Here is a 27,902-nt window from a genome sequence, read left to right as displayed (position 1 = left end):
AGCTCCTGTGACCTCTACTGCTTTGTGATATTCATAAAACTAACCAATGGTATATCAAAATTAATTATTACGTTTTCTTAATATTCTAATTTATGGTAAGCCAGCTATTATTTTAGAATACTAAAAAATGTGTTATTCGCAGAAGATTATTTCCTTTACATAATTTTCACTTGATATTTGATTACCCATTTCTATTTTTTGCTTGTTAAACAAGTGAGATTTAAGCTACCCATATTTTTGTGATTTTGCTATATTATTTTCATTGTTAAATTGTACCCGGAAAAGCCCTCCTAAACCAACACACTCCAGTTAGTACAAAATCTGTTAGTGAACTGTGTGATCTGACTGTCCTACTGTTTGAGGTTTTTATGTTTACTTTGGCTTATACACTTACTGTCTAGCATCCAAGGCATTATTAAAACTTATGAATGAGGTAACAACAGTTTTATGGATTACTTAATGTTAGGTTCGGTTAATGAGCTTTATTATTGGTACTTGACTAATTGAGAAGTTTCCTTTTGTTTTAAAGTGAAAGTTTTAGCAGGGCTCTAAGCCTATTGAAAAATATAATAATGCAACATTTGTTCTAATGTAAACTTAACTATTATGTTATGGTATTTAATATTATCGTATCCATTCCAACTTACTTTTGTTTTATCCATAGATTTTTAATAAAATGTTCCCTAATGCATACTTGCAATTTTAAACGCTATATTTATATTTTTGTTATATCGGGGGGGGGGTACTTATTTATATAAGGGCTATCTGCTCATAGCCTTCCTATTTTTTTAGATAATAGACTAAAATTTTACAAGGAAGGCAACTAGTCAGTAGCGCTCATTGTTAACCCTTGGACTTCCCTTGCTTGATAGAATAATGGGTTATAACAGTTACTCTTATAGTGCATCTACGTCTTGAAAGCATGAAGCGAGATTTTGCGGCGACAGGATGCGAATTATAAAGACTAGGATTCACAGTCAGGAAACACTAGACTACACCGGTCCCGCTAGGTCGAACTATAGAAAATACTTAATAAAGCACCTGACTTCTTATATATTGAATTTGCATAATAGTTGTTTATTTAATTAATATATTCATATTATACAAATATTAGAAGTGAACCTGAAATTTCACTGGTGTGTTAGTCAAGCAGAGAAATATTTTTGTTTATTGAAGCGTAATGTTAATTGTCCTAAACAATAATTTATACGTTACCTGTTTTACTGAAAGAAACTATTTATTAGCACAAAGAATGGCATTGGACAGGGTGGAGGATGCCTTGCGCTATGCATTTTCTCATACATCCGGGGCCTCTTTTTCTTTGTTCTTTATGAGCATACCACACAGCGTTGTTTTTTTTCCCTTCTGGTACATGGCGGTCTTCTACAAGCTCTTCAGGAACCATCACGTCATTCATGACTGGAATATCCCCGTGAGGACTAGTTTTGTGGAAATAAGGAGTTTTCTCTGGGAACTCCGGAAATAACCGATCGAACAAAGTTCCCACCACTTGATCCGCTGCTAGATCGGTGTCGAGTACTCTGTGTGACGTAGCAACTGTCAAAATGAAATTAAAAAATAAACAAATATGCATGATATTTAAAAAAATAAAAGTTTAATTTGTCAACTTCAGAATAATCTCAAATTAACCAGTACCTTTTCCTTTAGTTAATTGTATAGTAACGACAATTGCATGCTTTAGACACGGGAGACTCCTGGTTGATCAAGTGTGATACAGTTTTTAACGAAAAAGAGGTTTGAGATATACACAAGAAACTTTGAACCAGTTCACGTGAGTTATGGAATTCATTAAAAAAGCACTTTGAAATTTGATTCACAACTGACACTTTGGTTTTAAAAAAATATTTTGTCTCATTAATTCCTTGGAATGTTTTATAAGTGTGTGTGTTTTCTTATAGCAAAGCCACATCAGGCTATCTGATGTGTTCACCGACTGGAATTGAACCTCTGGTTTTAGCGTTATTAATTAGAAGACTTGCCGCTGTCATACCGGGGGACTTTTTTTTTCTTCAACACTTTGCTTCTTTTGATACATATGGTGAACAGAGCACAGATAGCCCATTGTGTAACTTTGTGCTTAACTTCAAACAAACAAACAAAAATTATAACAGAAATGTCTTCATTCCAATACTTAGCCTGCAAGAACCCTATCACCATTTGCTGAGCACAAAACTAAAGCCCCTCAGTGATACAGCCGTATTTCTACGCACTTATACTCCTAGAAGCTGGGTTTCGATACCTCGTGGTGGGCAGAGCACAAACAGCCTTTTGCGTAGCTTTGTGCTTAATAGTAAACAACAAAACTGAAAGGTACATCTTGCGCGATTGTAGTGCTGCGTAGTGTCAGCTCCTCTAAGTTTGTACCTTAATGACACAGATTCAATCGAGTTTTCTCAGAGTAGAAGTCTAGAAAAAAATGCTAAAGGTAATCTAAATACGCCCATTTATCCTGAAGATATCTTATAATAAATGAATGAATGCTATTTAGATGAAGTGTCCGGGTACATGCGATATCTTGCATTTCTGCAATTGTTATTGTTACGGATTCATTATTACATATTCATTTTAATATCGAAGTTTGTGTAAGTTAAATTTTTATTTAGAAATGCTCTAACTTATAATGATAAATCTGTATGGCGAATTCCTTGCCTATATATTAAAGTTGTAGAAGATTATTGGGTGTAAGAATCAACAATGTATGTATATGTAAACGCCAGTATTGTTGTGCAGGGTGAAATTTCTAGAAACTCGCCTATAAAAATAGCGAAGCAAGTCACAGTGAGATAGTATATGTTATTCGTTTGCTATAATTGGTGTACTATAAACCTTGGAAGCTATAATTGTGATTAACACTTTTTAATCGGGAAACTACAGATATTTGACAAGGAACGTTTATAGATTTTTAACATTACAAAGCGTTTAACTTCAGCGGATTAACATCGTACGTCAATATCTTTACTAAAACATGACATACTTTCATCAGTAAAAAACTAAACTTGTAATCGGCGTGTGATCAGCGAAGAGCTAGCTAGCTTTCCGTTAAGTAAGTTATACCGATATCAAATGGAAATTAATTCGCTCATCGTGAATTCTCAACAGGATATCAAGGAAGTTCCGGATCAGTTAGAAGACTCAATATTGTTTGTAAAACTTTTGTATATAAATCATTATTTGTAATAACTGTTATTATAAATTGTATTGTTGTGTGTATACTAAAATATATTTATTTTAAGAAAGAAAATTCTATGTATTGTTTTGTGGGAAGACATGAGAAGTGTGATATGTATTGACATTTAATTAATTTGTAAATTTAAATTATGATTTAATTCAGTTTCGGGTTATTTCAAATTGTAATATGTAACATTACGGTAACAATAATTCTCTGTTTCTAATTTGTTTCTTCCTCGTGATAATTTCAATATTTTGCACAAAGCTATTCAAAGTGCTATCTATGCATAGCCGTGTTTAACTCTTAACGACAGACGGGGGAAAGCTAGCAAACAACACCCATTACCATTCTAATGGGATTTTTCCATCATTCTTAAAGCGTACCCACGAGCCTAGAGTTTAGAGCAGAGATATTACAGCAGCAGAATGCGATCTATGAGTTCTTGGAATTAAAGGCACATTAACCACTATTCACGCCCAACTCCATACTTTTTTACATAATGTTTTAAGATAAATATATTAAACCGTCTGCTATAATAAAAATTTACGTGTTGGTTTTCTCGAGACAAAAGACGTTATGTTATAGCTTAACAACAGAACATTTTTCTTACATTTACAAAGTAAACAGGCATAATACTTTCAAATTCAATAAGCTTTAATGTACTTGCTATCGGAGATCTTTGTTTTGTAGTGCAGCAGTCAAGACTACGCGATAAATAAGCTACTTAGATATTTATAAAGGTCGTGTTAGGTGTTTCTCAATATACTATCTTATTCAGTACTTTCAACTTCACGTATTTCTCATGAAAAGTAAATGTAAGGGTAATGTGGATGTTATTTTGTCTGACGCTTTAAGAAACAGGATTACGTTTATCCTTGTAATGTAATTAGCGCTACTTTCTTTAGAAGAAGTTAAATATTCACTGAATAAACAGTTTTTTACCTCTGATTCACTAAGTACTTTAAAAGTAATGGTTGTTGTTTGTTTCAGCTTAAAGCTATACATTAGGCTATCTGCGCTCTTTTCACTGCAGGGAATCGAACCCAGAATTTTCATATTTTCATGTTCACGACCTTAGATGCAAGTAATGTTAAAATAAAACAAGTTACGTTTGTATGCCACATGAGACAATGCCGGGGGAAAGAAAAAAAGATCTTATGAACACGAATCAGCTCTTTTAAAGTATATTGTAGAAAAGATAGTCGTGTTATTGTTAGTCAAATTAAAAATACTTTTGTCGTATCGTTCTGAGTTCAACAAACTCATAGAGTTGGTTGTTCTGTTCTAAAATGTGTTTTATTTGCTTCCATACTTAGAATGTAATTGAAGTAAAAAATATTCATAGTTTTTCTTCATCCTTCGATGCAACCACTATGTCGTCGTACTGCGTTTATTTAAAAATAAACTAAACTGAATATTGTAAGTTAAACCCAGCAGCTAACCATTGTTTATGGTTACCATATGACTGGTAGAGAACATTCTTTGAGAAACAAAGTCTAGATGAAGATTGAAATGTTCATGAATATTATATCGTGAGTCGTGTGCAAAAGAGTCTTTTTATGCACAGAAGAGTCTTATCTGAACTGTCACACATACAAAAAGAGGGAATTAAAGGCGAGTTCCTATGAAATGAAACAAAAAGGTCGAGCAGAATAAAGAATAATGCACAGCTTTGTATTTGAAAGTATTTTATTCTAGATGGATACATATTTAAAACACAATGCCTTCTGCGGAAGAATTTAACACTCCAATACTGTGTAAATATAATCATGATAAACTTTTCGTTTTTCTCATTTTTCTATATTTCAGTAACTATAAATAAGCAAACAAAAGTCACAGTTTCTGAGAGTGTTCCATTCTTGACAAAATTTAAAATCTTTAGTGATAAATGTTGCACTTTTAAGACCTGTTCTGGCTGTGAAAACCTTATTATGAATAAGGAAACGTTTTATGTAACATGATGGTTCTGAAATTTATATTCTAGAGCTCTCTTTTTATATTTTAAACTTTGTAAGAAATGTTGAGTTTTTTAAAAATAAAAATGGTCGATCTTTCAACCGTAAGGATGTTATATCGCACTATTAATAAAGAGTGGCAGAAGGGTAGTGAATGTAATTGATTAATTGCCTATAGTTTCAAAATTATGAATAACTAGCGCAGATAGCCTTCAAATTACTTTGTACGAAATTTCACAAGTACACAAACCACCCTCTTGTCTTAATTACTCTTTCAACATTATCAGTAATTATTGAAATTGATATATTTATTCACATCTTTTTAGCCTAAGTATTTCATAAAATTTACTTCACATATGTGCATTTTACTCGTTGGTCTAACTCAAGCAACTATAAATTATTAGTCATTCAAGATCTGTCACGTTTGAATCTATGTTTATGGTCAAAAGTTACCACCTGTAAATGAATTCTCCATTTGATGAGAGATTCTCTGTACCCAGAAGTTTAGATAATTAAAATACGTGTTTTTGTTTGTTCAGTTAAATAAACACTTGTATAACCTAGTGTGGTGCTTCCTGATTCGAACGTGTGTTGTAATAAAACCGTCATAATAATAAGATAGTCGAAGTTGCTTACCATTAAAAAGCTCTCTTCAGTCCTACATTAAATATATTTTGCTTTTCTACACAAAAGACTGAAGGTAATTTATTTTTGCTTCTTTGTTGACAAACACAAACCTACAAATAGGCTGTTTGTGATGTATCCACCATAAGGATCGAAACCAGATTTTTAACATCGTAAGACCTCAGACTTACCGCAGGATCGCATCTGGTCCATTGAGTAGATTTGCGCTAAAATATAAAAACAGCAAACGTTTGAAGCTTGTTTATCTTTCTCATCTAGGAACAAGCATGACCTGATAGTTAACATGTCTTGAATGTGCACTCTAAAAATTAATGGTTTAATACACGTCATTGCAAAGACGCGTCACATTATAATGCTCCCACGGCTGAAAGGGTGAGCATATTTAGTGTAAGAGGGATTCGAACCCGCGGATTACGAGTCGAGTACTTTAACCACCTGGCCATGCCGGGCAGCTTTTATGTTACCATCAAAATAGTACACTCATAAACAGTGTGATGCATATATTGTTTCGAAAAATATATATATTAGAAGTAATATTTAAAAAGACTAGGACGGTCGTATCGATAGTTATAAGAGCTAAAACTCTGAAATGGATTTCGAACCCGCGACCCTCGGATTACGAGTCGAGTACTTTAACCACCTGGCCATGCCGGGCAGCTTTTATGTTACCATCAAAATAGTACACTCATAAACAGTGTGATGCATATATTGTTTAGAAAAATATATATATTAGAAGTAATATTTAAAAAGACTAGGACGGTCGTATCGATAGTTATAAGAGCTAAAACTATGAAATGGATATAAAGAACTAAAATTCTGGAACTTTTCATAGAAGGATTCAAGTTGATCAAAAATATTCAAAACATAAAAACGTCTGTCCATGTATCGTATCCTCCGTGATAAATTTATCTTCAAACTATTTCTGGGATCTGCTGCTGTATGTTAAAATGAATATCTTATAAACATTCATATATTCTGTTCTCAAAGTGTGCTACAGTTCGTACTAAAAGAATACTTTTATCATCCATAACTGAGGAAAATTCAGTTACGTATATTTTCATAAAGTCTTAGTCGCATATTGACTAATTCATTCATAGATTACACAAAGGAAAGATCTACCTTTTTTGTTCTATTTATATCGTTGAAGGGAATTAGTTTTAAAGGCAAGTAGGATTTTCCTCAATTCGGGTGTTTCGGGATAATGGTATTCCTCTTTGCATAATATTATCATCATGGACATTTAAGTTTTGCATTAGGTTACTTGGGAAGGAAAGTTAATTTTAGAATTTTGAAAATGGAGTCAGAGAAAAGTGGTCGGCGGGAGAGAAGGCAAAGTTTGACAAACGATAATATTCGAGAAAGATACAATGAAATAAGTAAAATAAATTTTCATTTATTTATAATTAAGCACAAAGCTATACAATGGGCTATCTGTGCTCTGCAACTACAAGCATCAAAGCCCGGTTTATAACGTTATAAATCCACAGACATACCGCTGAGCTGATTGGGGTCAAGTCAAAAACTATTCAAAATAACAGTTAAGTTTAGGGGTTAAAAAACAGTTTTTAAAACGTGCTGCTCGGGGACAAGCATATTGTTGTAGTGGTTTCTTTTGTTGGTCGAGTTATTTTGGTATATTTAATAAGAAAGAACAATGGAAAGTTTAGTTTTCTTTAGGATAACTACAAGTAACACGTTAGCGTCAACGATGCTCACTGAGAGGCCTAACTTCACTATTAAACTGCGTCTAATATAAATTGGATTTTAAATTTGTATTTCTGTTTTTTTTTGTTTAGTTCCACTCTATGGCTCAAATATAACATAGTGGAAGTATAAAGCCAAATATCTGGGTTTCATTCTTGCACTAAGTACAGAAACGATAGCCCACTGTGCAGCTCTCTGCAGAAAGAAACAAATTGTTTGTCGAACCAAACTCAGCATTCATAGCACTTACTAACTTACTCGCTGATAGTAAGAGATAAACAGACAAAATTGTGAGAAGTGATAACATAGTAGCTGATATCAGACTTGTTAACTCATTTAGCTCGACCTGCTATTTATATGATTTTTAAACTTTGGGGAAAGCACCAGACATTAAGACCATGCCCTTCACGTTACATTGAACTTCCTTCCACCTATATACCGATATACGTTTCTAGAAAGTTGAGGTTAAAAGCATAAACTACAACAAGGTAATCATAGATCTTGAAGACTAAACACATATGATACTTTTAAACTGATCTCAAACAACATTAGACTCCTTGATAGCTCAGTAATAAGTCTGAGGGATTATAACTCTAAATTTCTAGGCTCGATTCCCTAGAAGGGCACAACATATATAGCCAAATGATTAGATTTTAGTGAGCTTTATTCAGGTGTGAATTTAAATCTTTAATGTCTGAAATATAGCATTTTGCAAACAAAGCTACGTTAATTGTAAAATTTGGACCTTTTTAGCAGAGCGTTAAAAGTGGCACCTAGTTTAAAGCTTGAAGTAAAAGATTCTTTCAAAATCTGCTTTTAAAAGTATCATTTTATTTTCACTTAAATTGCTTTCTTATTTGTGTGATTGGTTATGGCAAAGTTACAAAGGGTATCTGTCACCGTACTTGATATTTAACTACAGACCACCTATAAAGCAACTGGCCGACAGCACCCACTGCCAACTCTTGGACAATTCGTTACTAATGATCAGAGAAGTTTATTGTTATCTTATAATGCCCTCACAACTGAAAGAACGAGTACGTTTGGTACTAAGTTTCGATCCTGTGTTCCTTAGATTACGAGATCCCTTCTTGTTCAAAGTGTTTTGGATAGTTCTAGAAAATTTGGACAATGTACAGATTACCCACGATTCGACTGAAAAAGTAAATACAATTATATAGTTAGTTGTCCCCCCACTGGCACAACAATGTGTCTGTGAACTTACAATGGTAGAAACCTGGTTTCGATACCCATGGTGGACTGAATATAGATAGCCCATTGTGTAGCTTTGTGCTTAATTTCAAACAAACAGTATACAGTTAGTTAACAATGTCATGATACGAATGAAAGAACCTATCTTGTAAATTCATAAAAGGATTACAGTTCATATGGGCACAACAAGATAAGATACAATGCAAAAATGTCAAGTGGGTCTTCTCCTTAAGACAAAACTTAACCGCACATAAACCTAAACATTTTTAATGTGAGATGCAATTTATTAGTAAATAAGGAAGTAATGAGATACGAAGATATAATCATGAGTTGAAAAAACGTAGAATAAATTATAAGTGGCATAGATACCAGAATAATCAACATCAAATAGCAAGTTTCTGTGTTATATTTAGGCTTAAGGTCGTGGTTTATATATATTTGAAAGACGTGCCTGCATTATGGACTGAAATGAACAGTTTTCTGTTAGGTTAATTTTTTATAGCTATGTATATTTTAATATTGTTGACCATTTTTGGTGTGTTCTGTCTTCTTCACCATAACTAAAGAAGACGGTTCAATGTTCGGTCCAAAGATGTAGTATGTTTCACCGTTAATAAAATTTGTTTACCTACCTATTATCTTATGTTGTTTTAAAGCACAAAGTTTTGCAATGGATCAAAACCCAATTTTTAGCGTTATAAAGTCACAGGTGTACCGCTAATTCACTGGGGTGTCTTGTTCTCCACACAGATTTACAAAGTGAGTTGTTTGACGTTCGGTTATTTTATAATAACTTATTATATAACATAACCTTAAAAGCTAAATGTTGGTCAAGGTGACTTTCTCTGAATTTTGTAAGTTGCATGAGTGCAATTCCACTTTTTTTCTCTCATAATACTTCCTCTTTTCATTGTCTGTTTCCATTTAAATTGAATTCAATTGCCAAAAGTAGTCGTAAATAACTCCTAAATTTCGGCACTTTTCAGGCATATAAAATCCTGTCAAGAAGAGATTTTGTGTACAGGGTGGCCCGTAAGTCCCTACCCATCCATATATACTCTTCAAAAAAAGAAACGCAAAAGGGATATTTTTGTTGTTTTAAAGAAAAATATATGTAATAACGTTAAAAGCTCAGAGCATGTGATGTTACACGTGTTAAGGCACTGATTATCAGACCAAAATGACAATAAAAGTCGTGCACTTTGAAAACGGAGGAAAACATCGGATTTTTCGCCAAAACGCATGCGTGTCCAATAAATTTGTTTGAGAGATCTGTATGTTCTGCAAGTGCAACATGTGCAAAATCCCTATAAAAGTGACGGGTTTTCGATTTCCATAGCTCAGCGTTAAGCCACCGACACGCAATACAGTTACGCCAAGACTGACTGAAGCACAACGCAACAACGCCATTGGTCGATTGAAAGCAGGCGAATCTCGATCAGATGTTGCCAGAGCTGTGAATGTCCACCCAAGCACCATCACAAGGCTATAGAATCGTCACCAACAACATGGATCAACTCGTGACCGTCCACGATCTGACAGACCTCGTGTGACCACGCCTGCACAAGATCGCAACATCCGGTTACGTCACCTTCGGGATAGGACCACCTCTGCGACGTCTACTGCCTCAACCATACCAGGGCTGCGTAGGATTTCCGATCAGACCGTACGCAACCGTCTACGAGATTCTTAGGTCCCATGTGTAACCCATCATGGTGAACGTCAACGACGTTTTTCAACATGGCAATGCCCGTCCTCACACAGCCCGACTCACCACTGTCTTCTTGAGACACCACAACATCAACGTTCTTCCCTGGCCCTCCAGATCACCAAATTTAAACCCCATCGAACATCTTTGGGACGAGTTGGACCGACGACTGCGACGGCGACAACCTGAACCGCAGACTCTACCTCAGCTTGCAGCAGCTTTGCAGGCTGAGTGGACAGCCATTCTACAGGATATGATTCGTCATCTCATCGCTTCCATGGGCAGGAGATGCCAAGCAGTTATTGATGCTCACGGGGGGCATACTCGTTATTGACGTTGAGTGACATTGAACTTCACCTAGTGAGCGTGGACTTCGCCTTTGCAGACTTTTGATATTCAGCAGTGAATGTGCAAAGTTTCACACATGTCATACAGAACTACCCGGAATAAACTTGTTAACAATTTGTCTCATATTTTGCCTTTTGCGTTTGTTTTTTTGAAGAGTATGTTGTGTCCAAACAACGTTATAATACTAATGATGAGTTGAAGGCAGCTGTTACCGCGGCATTTGGAACAATAACCCCTGCTATGTTGGGGAAAATGTCTCACAGAACATGGCGTCGTATAATATTATGCAGCGAGAATGAGGGACAGCACACAGATACACTGGATACATAAAATATATGGATGGGTGGGTAGGGACTTACGGGCCACCCTGTATATTGAGAATTTATTTAACAAATAGTGAAATTATTTTGACGCTTATTAAGAAGAGAAGTTTTAAACAATGATCCAGTGTTTACAAGAAATGTCATTTTAAGAATACTATTGTGATAATGTAATTCATGTTATTTTAAGAATACTATTGTGATAATGTAATTCATGTCATTTTAAGAATACTATTGTGATAATGTAATTCATGTCATTTTAAGAATACTATTGTGATAATGTAATTCATGTTATTTTAAGAATACTATTGTGATAATGTAATTCATGTCATTTTAAGAATACTATTGTGATAATGTAATTCATGTCATTTTAAGAATACTATTGTGATAATGTAATTCATGTTATTTTAAGAATACTATTGTGATAATGTAATTCATGTCATTTTAAGAATACTATTGTGATAATGTAATTCATGTTATTTTAAGAATACTATTGTGATAATGTAATTCATGTCATTTTAAGAATACTATTGTGATAATGTAATTCATGTTATTTTAAGAATACTATTGTGATAATGTAATTCATGTCATTTTAAGAATACTATTGTGATAATGTAATTCATGTTATTAGAAAATATCTACAATCAATGAATTCTGAAACCAGGATCGATACTGGTAAGAGATTCTTTAGGTGAAGGAGATATTGTTCAGGATATACCTTGCTTTCCTGAAGTTAGAAGAACCTTTATTTTTATTTGGTCTATTTACGGGTGGTAAATTTGCAAATGTATTTTGGAATATTCAAGTTTGATGGGCTGTGGTTTCTCATAATTTTTTGACAGGCTTATATTAATATACATATTTTGCCAGTAAGTTTATTAACTAAATGATTGTCTCAAAATAAAACCGAGCAATTATATTGACAGTTTAGTTCATATAAACATTTTTCATTTGTTTACAAATTAAATACAAGATTGTTTCCAATCACTCTTTTTTCATCATAACACATTTATTAATATTTTTGTACTTTTAAACATTTTACTTAGTTTATTTTGGTAATGCATCGAAAATTAAAACACAAATGTTGTTTACCACAGAGTTCTGTAAAAGTATTAAAAAGAACAAAAACACGAATAACTCAACATTAAAAATTAAATGTGTTATTTCATGTTACCGCCATAAAACAGGAACTATATTTCATATGTTTGCATATTACCTAAATCCCTACGGTTTGAACAAGATAAATATATATTTTTGTAACTTCTTTATATTACAGGCTAGAATTCTTAGTTTGTATCATTACATTAAAGGCATTCGGTTACCAGCCAACTACATTTGTTTTTAACAGAATATCGTATCATTTAATCATGTAACTTTCTCATGTTTACATCATTACTGAAGCTCAAATATTTTGTAGTTATATTACAGTTACTTCGTGTATTAATGGAAATCCTTGGAAAAATCTATATTAATTTCTACATTTTTTTAATTCTTGATGGAATTTACGGTTTATAATTTAGGCATCACTGGATTTAAAATTAATGGGTGTTTTTTTGGATACTGATTTCGAAACATTTTGTTTGAACAATGAAAAAACATACCCTTAAACCTGATATCCTTCATAATTAAAATAAATATTTTCACGAGCACAACTTGTAAATGAAGTACACAGAAAGAAAATAAAAAGTCGTGTTTTTTTTTCTAGTAGCCAGTATTTCATTTTAAACAGATTAGATTAGAAAAATAAAATTAATCGATATATTTAAGCATGAACTACCGTCTTTCAGTCTTTATAAACTATTTTAACAGTAATGTTGAAACATATTGTACATTGTCAATTTGTAATATTTTGATTTTTCTATCAAAACTTTGTTGTAATTTTATTAGTTTTTTCTTTGTTAAACGATTAGCAAGAGAGATCTAAATATTATCTTGTTTTTACCAATCTAAGAACCTAATCTTCAACTGCACTTATTGAAATCATTGAGCTGTTAAAACAAATATTCGTTAGTTTGTATTAACAAGACAGCCTACACGCATGTCTATCTCCTTTCTTAATTTGTGCCACAAAAAATTATTATTAGAACGTTAGATCTTTCAATATTGCATATAAAAAACGATGAAGTCCATTGAAATTTACTGAAACGTGCATAATGCTTAGTTATTGAAAAGATTTATTTCATATTGAGTGTCTCGAGTTCGGCGTACAATAAACAGATACGTACTTTATAATCCTTCTTTTGATTCTAATTGATTTAAGTGATTGTCCAAAGTACTACGCAAGTTCTGAGAGTAAAAACATGTTTTTACTCTACATTTTTCCACATAGAACTGTACACAAAGTGAGTTCTTTGTTTGACTTTCGATTATTCTAGAATCTTTAACATATAACCAGTTTGAAGGTTTGAAAACTAATTGATAACCCCCAAACGAAATTGTATGACTGTATTAACAACTTCTTGTTAGGCTTCGGTTTCATTATTTTTATTCTTTTGTTTAAGGTCACGTTACAATGTAAATACGTGTAGAAATAATGTTGGATGTTAGCTGTGATACAAAGTACACATAAAACAGTGATATATTTTTAAACATGAGAGCTGCATTTCAATATTTCTATCATATGATAAGTTACAAGCACACACACAAATGGAGCCCTTAGTGGCTCAAGAATGAGTCTGAGGGGCTAACACCCCTACAAACCAGGTTTCGATGCTCGAGATAAATACAAAACAGATAGCCTGATTGGTAGCTTGGTGCGTAACACCTAACAAACAAACACATAAATGATATTTGTTTTTTTTTTTATTTTGAGCCTTATTTCATTGGAGCTTCCGGGGATTTTAACAACAGCTGTTGGTCAACTAACCTTTTTATTAAAACCATTTATCTCTATCTGTTTGAAATCAGACACAAGTCACACACGCTACACAAACTACCATGAATGTTTACAAAAGGTAATGAAAATAATCATCTTTAAACAAAGCTTCTACTAAGTCACATAAAAATCTCACGAGTGGTGTTCAATCACCCTTTTCAATTATTGCTTTTTAAAACATCCTCAACATTTGATTTAGTTCTATGTGTAGACGTATAAAAAGCTGATGGTGTTTAGTTGTGTGAAACGAATTATTTTTCGCACTTTTTTTACAAAACTGTTTTTTAGAACTGATATTTGATAATAGATTTTAATTAACAAGTGTCCTTGTTTTTCCGTCTTCTAACAAAATTTATATCTGATCAGAAGCCAATGATAATAACTTACTACATCAACATACCACTACGAACAATTCCTATTTGGCCTGGCATAGCTTGGTGGTAAGGGTAATTTGCAGGTAGCGGGATCGAGTTCCTTCACTGAACTCTTTCAGCCATGGGGACGTTACTATGTTACAGTCAATCCCACTATTCGTTGGTAAGAAGCTAACGATGAGTGGTGTTGACAAGTCGCATTCCCTCTGGTCTATGATTTTGCAGATCACCCTTGAATAGTTTTGCGCGAAATTACATTTGTGGAAAATCTGGATTATCGTTGTTATTTTTAAATTACATTTGTGGAAAATCTGGATTATCGTTGTTATTTTTAAATTACATTTGTGGAAAATCTGAATTATCGTTGTTATTTTTAAATTTCAGACTCTTTGTCCCTTAATATATTATTATATATGAAAGGAATCCGAAGGTTATTAGTATTTCGAGCATGTTAATCCAAGAACAGGTGCTTCATTGTTACTGTTTTTATTTTTCAAATATATTGGGTAGAAAATCAAGAACTTTACTTTAATACCACAGTTGTTACACTCTCACATATTACGGTGTATTGGGTAGAAATGATTAAGAATAGAAATTTCTTGACAAAGAAATATATGAAACGTTTTAATAATTGCTAGGCCTAAAATATTTTTGCTGTGTTAACTCGTAAGTGTTGAACATCTGAATTTAAAAAAAAATAGTGTGAACTATAAAACATTAAAAGTCATATCAAAAAACGACAGCTTCAGAGTTAACTGCAGAGCTACATAATGAGCTATCTAGGATGAAACCTCTGGAGTTTTAGTGTAAGTTCGTAAACATACCTCACACCCCTGTTGAGCGGAAAACAAACGAGTGTTAAAACTTTAATATTACTACAAATGCATAAAGTCATACATTCTGTTTTTGTCTAACATATATATTCGTAAAACTATAAAATTAGCACAATTTTATTTTTAACAAATGAGCCAAATATCTAACCAAAAACAACGTAGGAGCATCAACGTCCTCAGGAAGAGAAATCGTATTTTGACCACCATCAAGTATAAACTTTCACAGGAAGAGATGAATTTTAGATTCATGAAATTAGTCGTTTAGTAAAAATATTTAAAACTGAGTTTTGCATTACTTTATATAAATTAGGTAACAAAAGAAACAAAGTATTATGTTTATTTGTAGTTGAAGTGGCTGTAGACACCACTTGGTTGTTTGAAGTTGAATATATAACTGATCTGTTGCTTTATTATTTGTTTGTAGTTGAACACAAACTCATTCAATGGGCTATCTGCGTTGTGTCCGCCACAGGTATCAAAACCTGCTTTCTAACATTTTAAGTCCGCAGGCTTGCCCGTTGTGCAAGTGGGGGTTATGCTTTATTATTGCGTTATTTATCTCTTGTAACTAGCACCTTCAAGAAACTAGTAAAAAAGTGGAGAAACTGCCTAGTTCGTCCCTCAAATAAACAAATGCACAAAAGTTACAACAGTAATTACAGAGTGAACAAATAAAAATGTTCTGCCTCACTGTAAACAAAATGGTCTTTACTGTCGGTGTCTTAAATTGAACTGACACATTAATTTGTCGTTCATTAGAGACATCGAACGCTGATCAAGCTGATTCGCTTTGTTTTTTACTGAGTGAAGAATCCAGTCATCACGTGGTAATGTCAACATTAATCTCAAGACACAGAACGTGTTAAAAGAACAGGAATTGTGCTTAATGTTAAGTTTCATCCTAAACTAAAAGGAATAGAAGTCGTGGTTGATTTAGAGAGTATACAGTGTTTTTCATTCAATTCCTGGTCTGGTTGTATCAGCTAGTTTGTGATGTTTAACCAGGATACGATCGATAATTTTCTTCTTAAGTTTTTTGGTAATGATTATAATGATATTAAGTAATCCTGTATATAAGGGTAGGAAGCATTAGATTTGTGTATGTGTTTGATGTAGTGCGGCGCTTTAATTATGTTCTTTATATTAGTGTAAAGATCGCTAGGCTTAAGTGAGCTTATAAGTGCAGTACTGTTGAGCCTTAATTAGTATTACCACGTTGTTAAGAATCACCAATATCGCAACCTTACATACTGTGCGATAAATACTGAAATACATGTTAATGTCACATGTTTTGTTACATCAGACCGTCACAACAGAGACTGTGTATTATTAAAACAATAGGATTAATGTTTCTCATTTTGTCACATGGTCTATTCGATACGATTACACAAAACGATGTTCTTAGATATGCTAATTAATGTTAACTTATGGTCAAAACAAGTTACCAGTGTATATCAGAACTAAAATGCAACCTAGTACTTGTTTGTTATAAAAATGCAAAAGTTCACAAAGGACTATGTGTGTTCTGCCTACCACAGGTATCAAAACCCCTGTATCAAGTATAAGTCCGCAGATATAACGCTGTAACGAATATAACTAGTTAAATATACTGTTCTAATGTTCTTATAAAGATTAGAATTTATTATTTCTTCGGTTGGGTATTAGTGCTGTTAGCAGTACTTTCGGACGTAATCCTAAAGTGAGCTCAGCTTAGGAGACCCTGTTAGACATAAATCCGTATACTAAGTTATCAATGCAAAGTGAGTTGTATAATTATCACAGTAGCTATTCTAAACCTTCTAACTAATCATGATAATGAAGGTAATATTAAACAGTCCTCCGATGGGTCAGTGGTAAGTCCAAGAGCTTACAATGCTGAAATGTGGGGTTTGATCGTCTGCAGGCAATATAGCAATTAGCCTACTTCAGACAGCCCTCGAGTAGCTTTGTGCGAAATTAAAAAACAAACAAACAAACACACTACACTTTAGCTATAGAGGGCTATCTATGCTAGCCGTCCCTAATTTCGCAGTGTAAGACTAGAGGGAAGGCAGCTAGTCATCACCACCCACCGCCAACTCTTGGGCTACTCTTTTACCCACGAATAGTGGGATTGACTGTCACATTATAACACCCCCACGGCTGAAAGGGCGAGCATATTTGGCGCGACGGGGATGCGAACACGTGACCCTCAGATTACGAGTCGCACATCTTAACACGCTTGGCCATGCCGGCCAAAACTGCGCTTGGAGGCGCTGGGTATAATTCAGATATATCCAAGTTAAATGGTTTTTGTTAGGAATTAAGCACAAAGTTACGTCATGAGCTATCTGTGCTCTGTCCACCTCGGGTATCAAAACCCAGTTTTTAGCAGTACGAATCCGCAAACATACCGCTGTGCCACTATGGGACAAATTAAATATAATAAAAATAATATACTAAACTTGCTATTAGTTGTGTCTCGCAGGTCTAATCTGACTTAAAATATGCCCTTTCACTTTAAACTACACATGAGCAGGCGTGTAAAATTAAACTTTAACTAACCTTAAAGCTGAAAAGTATACGATATAAGATTCAGTAAAGCTCACAATAATAATAGGAAAAACGTAACTTAACTAATAGCGTTGTGTTATGTCATTTAATGAACCGCTAAATAACTTGCATTAACTTTTAGTGGACCCCCAGTGGCTCAGCGGTATGTCTACGGACTTACAACTCTAAAACCGTATTTTGATACCTGTAGTGGGCAGAGCACAGATAGCTCATTATGTAGCTTTGTGCTTAATTCAAAACAACGACAACAACTTCTAATAAGAGCTTAAGCTAATATTGGTCGCTGTACTATAATGCTTCGTTATTGCAATAAACAAGTGTTTTTAAAAATGGACGTGTAGATTTAAAGTCTTGAAAAGGTGTTATACTCTACAAGACGTTTAAAAGCCGTTACTGGTAAAGAAGAGGTTGTTGGATTTTTAGCAAAACTGAATGAATCCGGTTTTTAAAACATAATAGAAGAATCCTGTTCATGACGAATAAAGTATAATTGTCCACTAAACCTGTTGCATCTAGCAAGGTGTGAAGACTAAACACTGTACCATATTTGGGATATTTTTACATGGAAACTGAAGGGTTATTCCTTCAAAATGAAATGTATGTTTTATTGAAAAATTCCAATTTAAATATTTATTTAACAATTTCGATATATAAATTACTGAATTTATTAGTAACCTTATTGTAGGCATATCTGTGTTTACTAATATTATCATATACAAATCCGTGTTTACTAACGTTATCATAAACATATCTGTATTTACTAACATTATCGTCGACATATCTGTGTTTACTAATACTATCATAGACATATCTATGTTTCCTAATATTATCATAGAAATATTTGTTTACCAATATTATCATAAACACATCTGTGTTTACAAACATTATCATAAACACGTGTGTGTTTGCTAACATTATCACAGAGATATCTGTGTTTACTAATGCTATACATTCATTTGCTAAAATTTTTAAAATATCTTGAAATTGACAGTGAAACACTAATTTGACCAATAGAAATTTCATAAATTTGAAACTTTCTGAAGTTTTCCGTGACTGTGGGCTCACTTCGTGATGATGTTAACACCTCATCTTTCACACGTCGTAGTTTCACACACTGATGCTGTAGCCATTTTTTTTTAGTTTGACCAATATGCTAACGTTTCGCCAAAAAGCTTCTACCTTTCTTCCTAACTACGATGATGGCAACATATACTTCCAGGTTGCAATGTTAACCACAGAACGATATATCTGAGTAAATATGGCAGCTAGATGGACAACGTTGGCCACAAAGTGAAACATCTGAGTAAATATGGCAGCTAGATGAACAACGTTGGCCACAAAGTGAAATATCTGAATAAATATAGTAGCCAGATGGACAATGTTAGCCACAAAATGATTTATCTGAGTAATTATAGTAGCTAATGTTAGCCACAAAATGATTTATCCGAGTAAATATAGTCGCTAGATGGACAATGTTAACCACAAAATGATTTATCTGAGTAAATATAGTAGCTAGATGGGCAATATTAGCCACAAAATGATTTATCTGAGTAATTATAGTAGCTAGATGAGCAATGTTAGCCACAAAATGATTTATCTGAGTAATTATAGTAGCTAGATGGACAATGTTAACCACAAAATGATTTATCTGAGTAAATATAGTAGCTAGATGGGCAATATTAGCCACAAAATGATTTATCTGAGTAATTATAGTAGCTAGATGGACAATGTTAACCACAAAATGATTTATCTGAGTAAATATAGTAGCTAGATGGGCAATATTAGCCACAAAATGATTTATCTGAGTAATTATAGTCGCTAGATGGACAATGTTAACCACAAAATGATTTATCTGAGTAAATATAGTAGCTAGATGGGCAATATTAGCCACAAAATGATTTATCTGAGTAATTATAGTAGCTAGATGGACAATGTTAACCACAAAATGATTTATCTGAGTAAATATAGTAGCTAGATGGACAATGTTAGCCACAAAATGATTTATATAAGTGAATATACTAGCTATAGGGATAATGTTAGCCACAAAATAACATATCTGTATATACAGGAAGAAGACATAATGTACCATTGGTGTTAAACAATTGAATATATATGAATACAAGAGCGAGACGGGAAATATCAGTAACAAATGGAAGATCTGTATAGATTTATGTAAAAGGGGGATATAGGGAAGTTTAGCTACAACGTGAGATGTCTAATTATACATAGTAGGAAGATGGGAAATATTAGAGACAAAATGAACACAACAAGTATATATACTATATACATATATATAGTATATAGTATAGTATATATATAGATGTACATATATATAGTATATAGTATAGTATATATATAGATGTACATATATATAGTATATAGTATAGTATATATATAGATGCCAAAAGAGCAACGCTTATTAGAAACTGAAAACAAGTTGAACCGGAAATATTAATATTATTTGAAAAATTAAAACTAATATATTTACTGTAACATTTCAAGCGAGATAAGAAAGAGTTACGAATAATTTTAAAACACGCCAACTTCGTCACCGATACGTTATAAATACATAGTTTGTAAAATGTCAAATCAAAGTTTCATTTCCATTTGCACAAATTCTATTCAAGTTTGGTTTGTATTTCTGTCATGTTTCACTTCAGATTTTGTATGGAAACTTTGTTTCCACTACAAACAGTGTGGACGTTTAAAGAGAAAACACCTCGCCCAAACACGTCAAATATGAATTACTCAAGGGGCACGAAAAAATATAGTTTTGCTTAAAAATTGAAGTTTCTCACGTTACCATTCAGGAAAAATTCAAATAAGATGTATGTTTTCATAGATTGTTTCATGATTTTAAAGCTTGTTTTCAACAAATACTGTTTAGTCAGTTTTACTGCATATTTCTGTCGTATTCATCTTTTTTTCTTCTTTTTTACTGAAGTTTATTTTAAACATAAAAACAAGATGATACTTATATGAATAAACTAATTCGAAAAAAATCATCATTATGTTACACAACTAAATTTTAAAACAATGTAAATCTACGATGAATTTTGTATTAAAATAATTATTTATAAAAAACAAAAGCGCTCGCCAGCCATCAGATGCAATGTGTACTAATTTTCCTGAATGATTCCTTGATAACAGAAGCATACGAGATTCGTAGAGTTTAATCCGAAACGTTTGAATACGATTTAGTGATGTATACATTAGTACTCTAAGTGTACAACACGTAATTTTATTTTGTTTCTTGAATTTCACGCAAAGCTACTCGAGGGCTATCTGTGCTAGCTGTCCCTAATTTAGCAGTGTAAGACTAGAGGGAAAGCAGCTAGTCATCACCACCCACCGCCAACTCTTGGGCTACTCTTATACCAATGAATAGTGGGATTGGCTGAAACAACATTATAACGCCCCCACGGCTGAAAGGGCGATCATGTTTGGTGCGACAGGGATTCGAACTTGCGACCCTCAGATTACAAGTCGAACGCCTTAACCCATCTTAAATTAGTATTTATATTGCAACATTAGCTCTTTAAATACAGAAATGCTAGAATAATATAAAGTAATTTTAATACCAGGCACCAAGACCACTTTGCATGTTTGGTGCGAAAGGGGTTCAAACCCGCGACTCTCGGATTACGAGTCAAACGTCTTAACACGCTTGGCCATGCCAGGCCCAAATTCAAAACAAACAAACAAACACCAGTGAAAAATCATTGCCGACTTTAGGTTTAACTTCTTCTTGCTCACTCTTTGTTCTAACTCATTTTAATTCTTTACATTTTATGTAATAGCTTTTTTTTTTGTTGTAAGCTAATGTTTCCCCCCAGTGGCTCAGCGGTATGTCTGCAGACTTAAAACGCTAAAAACCGGGTTTCAATACTCGTGGTGGGCAGAGCACAGATAGCCCATTGTGTAGCTTTGTGCTTAATTCAAAACAACAACAAGAAGCAAATGTTAGTGACTTTCGGAGAGATCTAGCTATGTACGATAAGGGTCGAGATGAATTAAAATGACAGCTGGACCATGGACTTACCTTATTCATCTTGATATTACTTTATTTTGTAAGAGCTGTTATTCTTCATCTATAGCACATTCCGTCTTGTACAGTCCTAAAGTGGAAGTTTGAACTAGAACCTTTTATCTCTGATAAATTCAATAAGATTACAAGAGGACGTATTGATGTGAGAAGGCGAAAATCTATCTGTACAGAAGAGAATTGCAAGCACTGTTGTTATTTCGCTGCGTTACTTTTTTGTCTACACTTGACATCTAAACTAATTGCTTTGAGGAACATTTGGACAGAAAAAAAAGGTATAAATAGTCAACACTCGTAAGCAAAGGTAAGCGTTGAGCACCGAAGCTCATAGTTATCTTCCGCACACAAAAATTATAAAAAAATAGACACTTATTAATCGAAAAATGTTTGATGTTATGATTTTTGGGTGTCAAATTCTGAAATTACTGATTGAAATAAATTAATTGTACAAACACTTACTTAACGTTCTACGAGAGTTTTAAACTGTTTTCTTTCTTTAATACTGTGTTAAGTCTCACACTTTAGTCTGAGTGGTTCGTGATATGTTGGTTCTTTCTGGGTCTTAAATGACCTGGTGGCGAGAACACTCGACTGTCGACCTGAAGGCTCGGATTCTACTACAGAAATTCATTTATTCAGCCATGGAAGCGTTATAATGTAACGATCAATCCCACTCTTTGTTGGGAAAGAGTAGCCAAAGAGTTGGCAAGACTGGCTTAGCTGCCTGTACTCTAGACTATCACTTTAAAATTAAAGACGGCTAGCGCAAATAGCCCTCAGGTAGTTTTACGTGAAATGTTAATCAACCAACATTGGCTTTCTAATTGAAAATTCAATTCGAAACAGTTACATTTAGCAAATAAAATTCATTGATAAATGTTTATTCTAACCACTAGTTTCTATAATTTCTGTTTGATTGTTTTATCTTTAAACACAAAGATTCACAATGAGCTAACTGTGTTGGGCCTACCATGGGCATCGAAACCCGGTTTTTAACATTATAAGTCCACAGACTTTCTTACTACTAAGCCATTAGAAGGCTCTACTGTAGAGAGGCAATTACATAAATCCGTATTTAGTTCTTATGTTAATCACTGGAGGGCTCTACTACAGCAAAGTATTTACATACAATTGTATTCAGTTCTTATTCCAGTCAATGTATAATTTACCAATATTATAATATTTATAAGGTTAGGAGTTACACTAGAAGAAGGTTGTTTGTTTGTTTTTTAGAATTTCGCACAAAGCTACTCGAGGGCTATCTGTGCTAGCCGTCCCTAATTTAGCAGTGTAAGACTAGAGGGAAGGCAGCTAGTCATCACCACCCACCGCCAACTCTTGGGCTACTCTTTTACCAGCGAATAGTGGGATTGGCCGTAACATTACAACGCCCCCACGGCTGGGAGGGCGAGCATGTTTGGCGCGACTCCGGCGCGAACCCGCGACCCTCAGATTACGAAGCGCACGCCTTAACGCGCTAGGCCATGCCGGGCCCCTAGAAGAAGGATAACAAATAATGCAAGTTTAATCGCTATTCTTCTTTGTTTTTAGCTGCGTGTAAAGTAACAAATCGATCTACAGTTTTACTTGTTTCATGCTGGTACAGCGCTAAGCCTACGGAATTACAACACTATAATCAAGGGTTCGATTCCTCTCAGTGGAGTTAGCAGATAGTCCCATGTGGCTTTGCTACAAGAAAACAAAAACACACAAAATGATATCAAGTAATAACCAAAAAATCGAAACTGATGTATTAGGAATGTCTCTAATATATTTAATGTATTAGCCCAACTCTCGCAAATTCTCTGTTATAATAATACTCTGTTTTTGCCTGTCCTGAAAATGCGGACGCACTCCAGTATCTAATTGAGCATACGCGTACACTTTCTTTCAACGAATGTAAACAAAGACGGATGTAAATATACTTTGACAGACATTTTGTACGACAACATATTGAAACCTTATCAAAGTTGTTGTTTTTTTTTTTAAAAGTCCAATGTTAGGTCGTAGTATGACATTACAAATATTTTTATTGACAGTATTTAGTACGGTAAAGTTTCAGCCTAACTTTCTTAAATGGAACACGTACACATATTGCAGTTATAACTTATCTACCTATCGAATATCTGGATTTTATAACACTGGCTTATCTTGTTTTTTGTTGTTTTTTTAAATTTTGCACAAAGCTACTCGAGGGCTATCTGTGCTAGCCGTCCATAATTTAGGAGTGTAAGACTGGAGGGAAGGCAGCTAGTCATCACCACCCACAGCCAACTCTTGGGCTACTCTTTTACTAACGAATAGTGGGATTGACCGTCACATTATAACGCCCCCACGGCTGAAAGGACGAGTATGTTTGGTGGGATGGATGGGGATTCGAACCCGTGACCCTCAGATTACGAGTCTAACGCCTAAACCCACCTGGCCATGCCGGGCCATGTTCAAGTGTAGACTGGGTGCTCAAAGGATGCTGATGGTAAGGTTATTATTGAAAAATAAAATGTGCCCTACTTTACTATTATATATTTATTTTAATATCTATGTTTGTTTCAGTTAAATGTGTGTTTAGAAATGCATGTAACTTATACTGTTAAATGTGCATTGCGAAATTCTCGACTATTCATTAAATATGTAGAAGATTATTGAGTGCAAGAATCAACAATATATGTTTTACATTTTCACTAACTGAACTTTCGAGAACGTCGCCTTAAAGCTTATAAATCGATGCGCAAAGAGACAGTTTAATATCGTTGGTTTGCTATAAGCCTCTGAAGCTATAACTATGATAAATGCTTATCAATTGGGAAACTACAAATATTTGACTAGGAACGTGTATAGATTTGCAACATTATAAACAGTTTAACTTCAATGAATCAGCTTCGAATTTTGGTATTTCTACGAAGACATTGTATAACTTCAGCTGTGAAAAATTCACGTGAGACCAACCAAGAATTGAGAGGTAGCCAGCTAGTCGTTAAGTGAACTTTACTGATACCAACTCGAAATTCATTCGTTCATCGTGAACCGTAGATAAAATATTCAGTTCCAAATCAGATAGAAGACTCAAGATTGTTTATGAGCTTATAAAACTTTTGTATATAAATCATTATTGCAATAACCGATATTATAAATTATATTGTTCTTTGAATATTAAAATGTATTTGTATTAAGAAAGAAAACTGTGTTTGTCAATCTTGTTGGCAAATAACATAAATTTTATACATATCGACACTTAATTAATTATCAAATCCAAATTACAGTTTAACTCAGTTTTAGGCTATTCCAAATTGTAATACGTAATATAATATCTGGAAACTCAGCTGGAATAAATTATAATACGTAATACAAGATAAGATAATGATCTTGAATATTCTATGTGAAATATTGGTACTAATTTCATCATGTAGATATTAATATCCTGGTAGTAAGTAGAAAGACTGAGAGATTAAAACAGATAAAAGAACCAATAACGTATAAAGTTTGCTTGTTTTTTTACAGGAGTTTACAAAATTCACAGATCAGATGTGCAACACCTACTTTTATCTTTTTTTGGTACATGAATAAAACGTGGGTACGTGCCCGACGATTCGATAATTGCTAATGCTACTCCTACTTTTAAAGGGGCGTTATCAGATTTATTTTGGAATTTATAAGCCAGTTGTTCTTACGTCCATATTAGGAATATTCTTATGGAGTCTGAAAAAAGAAGCTTTTTGAAAATTAATTTACGAAATATGATATAGTAAATGAAAACTGTTCCGTAAATCTATGAACGTTTCTGGTCAAATATTCGAAGTTCCCGGTTAATAAGCTTTAATCACAGTTACAGCTCCATAAGTTCATAGTATATCAACTACAGCATATCAATAATATATATTAACTCTTTGGCGCGTCGCGTTGGTTACATTTATTGGCATGAGGATCGTTTCTAGAAATTTCAGCCTGCACAACAATACTGACGATACACTAATGCTTACGTACGCACATATATTGTTGATTCTTACCCTGGAGAACCTACAACTTTAGTTAACAGGCTTAACAGTATAAGTTATGTACATTTATAAATATGAATTTAACTTAAGCAAACATCGATTTTAAAGCAGATATGTACGAGTAAATCTGCCATAAAGCCAACACATTCAATATTCATTCACCCTTACCTTAATAATGTGCTGTTGTTTCATAAGATGTTACTTGGTATCTGGACGATGGAAAGGATTTAATAAGGTTTCACTTAAAAGAGTAGCTAATGGCATTGGACTTTTTGGGAATTTCAAGATGTAATGGCGATATTGAAGCATTACAATATTAGACACATAATCGGTAAATGGCCAAATTATAGTTACGTACAAGTTATTGCATTTGAGTTATCGAAATCTAGGTCATACTGTTAACATTTGCATATATGATCCCATTCAGTGCCCTGGTATAGTGAAGTATAAGTCATTCAAGCCATGAAAGCAATGATATTTAGCTAGTAACAAAGCTTATATAATTTTAGGATGTTTTTATAGACTTCCTAATTACAAGTCAAAAGAAGAAATTTCTCAATACAAATCATCAAACAGACCTCATCTGGATCCTTTGTAAAATTTTTATCTTTTTACCTAAGACAGGATATTGACTTAATGAAAAGGGCTCAGCGGAGAGCAACTTGTACAGGTGACCTCATTGAAGTTTACAACATCTGTAGATGCGTAAATCGGCATGCTAAAAGTTATTTTTTAATATATTATTTCATTAAGGTGCTAAAACATTGCGTGAATATCATGCGAATATGTAAATCATGATGTCACTCTTCTTATTGTTTCTTAAGATGCTCCTCGTGACATCGTCTGAAGGAAAAAAACAATTATCTGTACAAAACTGTGTTGTTTTTTTATTTCACTTATTACGAATTCGAAAATGATTTACTTTTATCTCGTTTATATATTATGGCTTCATTTCTTAATAAAGTACTAGGTGTGTGTGTGTTTTCGTGTAGCAAAGCCGCATTGGGCTATCTGCTGTGTCCACCGAGAGGAATCAAATCCCTGATTTTAAATCCGTTGTAAATCCGTATACTTACCCACTGTCCCAGCAGTGAACAAAGTACTAGGTTTCATTTTGACTCGTCACTGGTTCGAATATTTCAACTTACTTTCAAATTTAATTATTTATTATAATATACAGACAACAATTTATTTGTATTGAATTTCGCGCAAAACGACACGAGAGTTATCCCCGCTAGCCGTCCTCAATTTATCAATGTGAAACTAGAGGGAAGGCAGCACCACCCACCACCACTCTGGGAGTACCCTTTTACTAACGAATAGTGTGAGTGAAAATTACATTATAACACCCCACTGCTGATAATGAATTCGAACCCGCAACCGTCCGAGTGGGAGTCAAGCGCCCTAACCACGTGGCCATGCCGACAAGCAAACAACACTCCATGATTTGATCCTTCAAAGCTGTTCTCCTACATACATGTAGTATGTTTCTCCAAAATAACCTACTCTTCTTTATGCCTATAAACTGTTTTTTGCCAATTTTCAATTATATTAGCAGAATATGCTTCCTAACACAAATAATCACCTGCACGTCTTAACACGTTATATGTTACTTTCTCTGTCACAAATGCTGGACAACTTTCTTGTTTTGTTTTTAACACCATCTACTCGCAGCTTGTGAAATACTTTCGTTAAATAATGTAATTTGACTGTCACTTTTATAATGCACCCACAGCCCAAAAAGTTCGGGAAAAATATTTTGTGGCAACGACACACAAACCATGGACCCTCAAATTTAAAGTTTGACACACCTACGATCAGGCCAGTCCAGTAGAGGAAGGGACCAATAAATCAAGCAGTGTACGGCAGTAGAGGAAGAAATGGGGAAAAACTATATTATTGTTGTTAGGACAAGGAATGTTGAACGTTTACTAACCGAGCGTCGGGCTTTTATTGCGGGTTATTAAGCCAATAAATCACATAGAGTTAATTTAGGAGTGAAACGTAAAACTGCTCAATGAACTATCTACGCTATGCCCACCACAGTATCGAAATCCAATGTTTAGTGTGATAAGCCTTCTTACTATCTTTCCTCTGCGCCACCGAGAGACACAACCGAAACAAAATATTTCATATTTGTTTCCAATG

At 33.8% G+C, this 27,902-nt stretch overlaps 1 protein-coding gene across 1 annotated transcript in view; it reads right to left on the bottom strand.

Annotated features, from left to right (window-relative positions):
* LOC143227052 (uncharacterized) overlaps nt 1-27,902 on the bottom strand; it is a 42,384-nt gene that overhangs the window by 2,312 nt on the left and 12,170 nt on the right. The window contains exon 2 of the mRNA XM_076458598.1: nt 1,216-1,557. Within this exon, the coding sequence (XP_076314713.1) occupies nt 1,241-1,557 (317 nt within the window). The 3' untranslated portion in view covers nt 1,216-1,240. The remainder of the gene's footprint in view (nt 1-1,215; nt 1,558-27,902) is intronic.

Source organism: Tachypleus tridentatus, chromosome 9 (assembly GCF_004210375.1).
Source record: "Tachypleus tridentatus isolate NWPU-2018 chromosome 9, ASM421037v1, whole genome shotgun sequence".
In the NCBI taxonomy this organism is placed as follows: Eukaryota; Metazoa; Arthropoda; class Merostomata; order Xiphosura; family Limulidae; genus Tachypleus; species Tachypleus tridentatus.
Note: the sequence above shows the minus strand (reverse complement) of the source record. Positions and strands in the feature narration are given on the sequence as shown.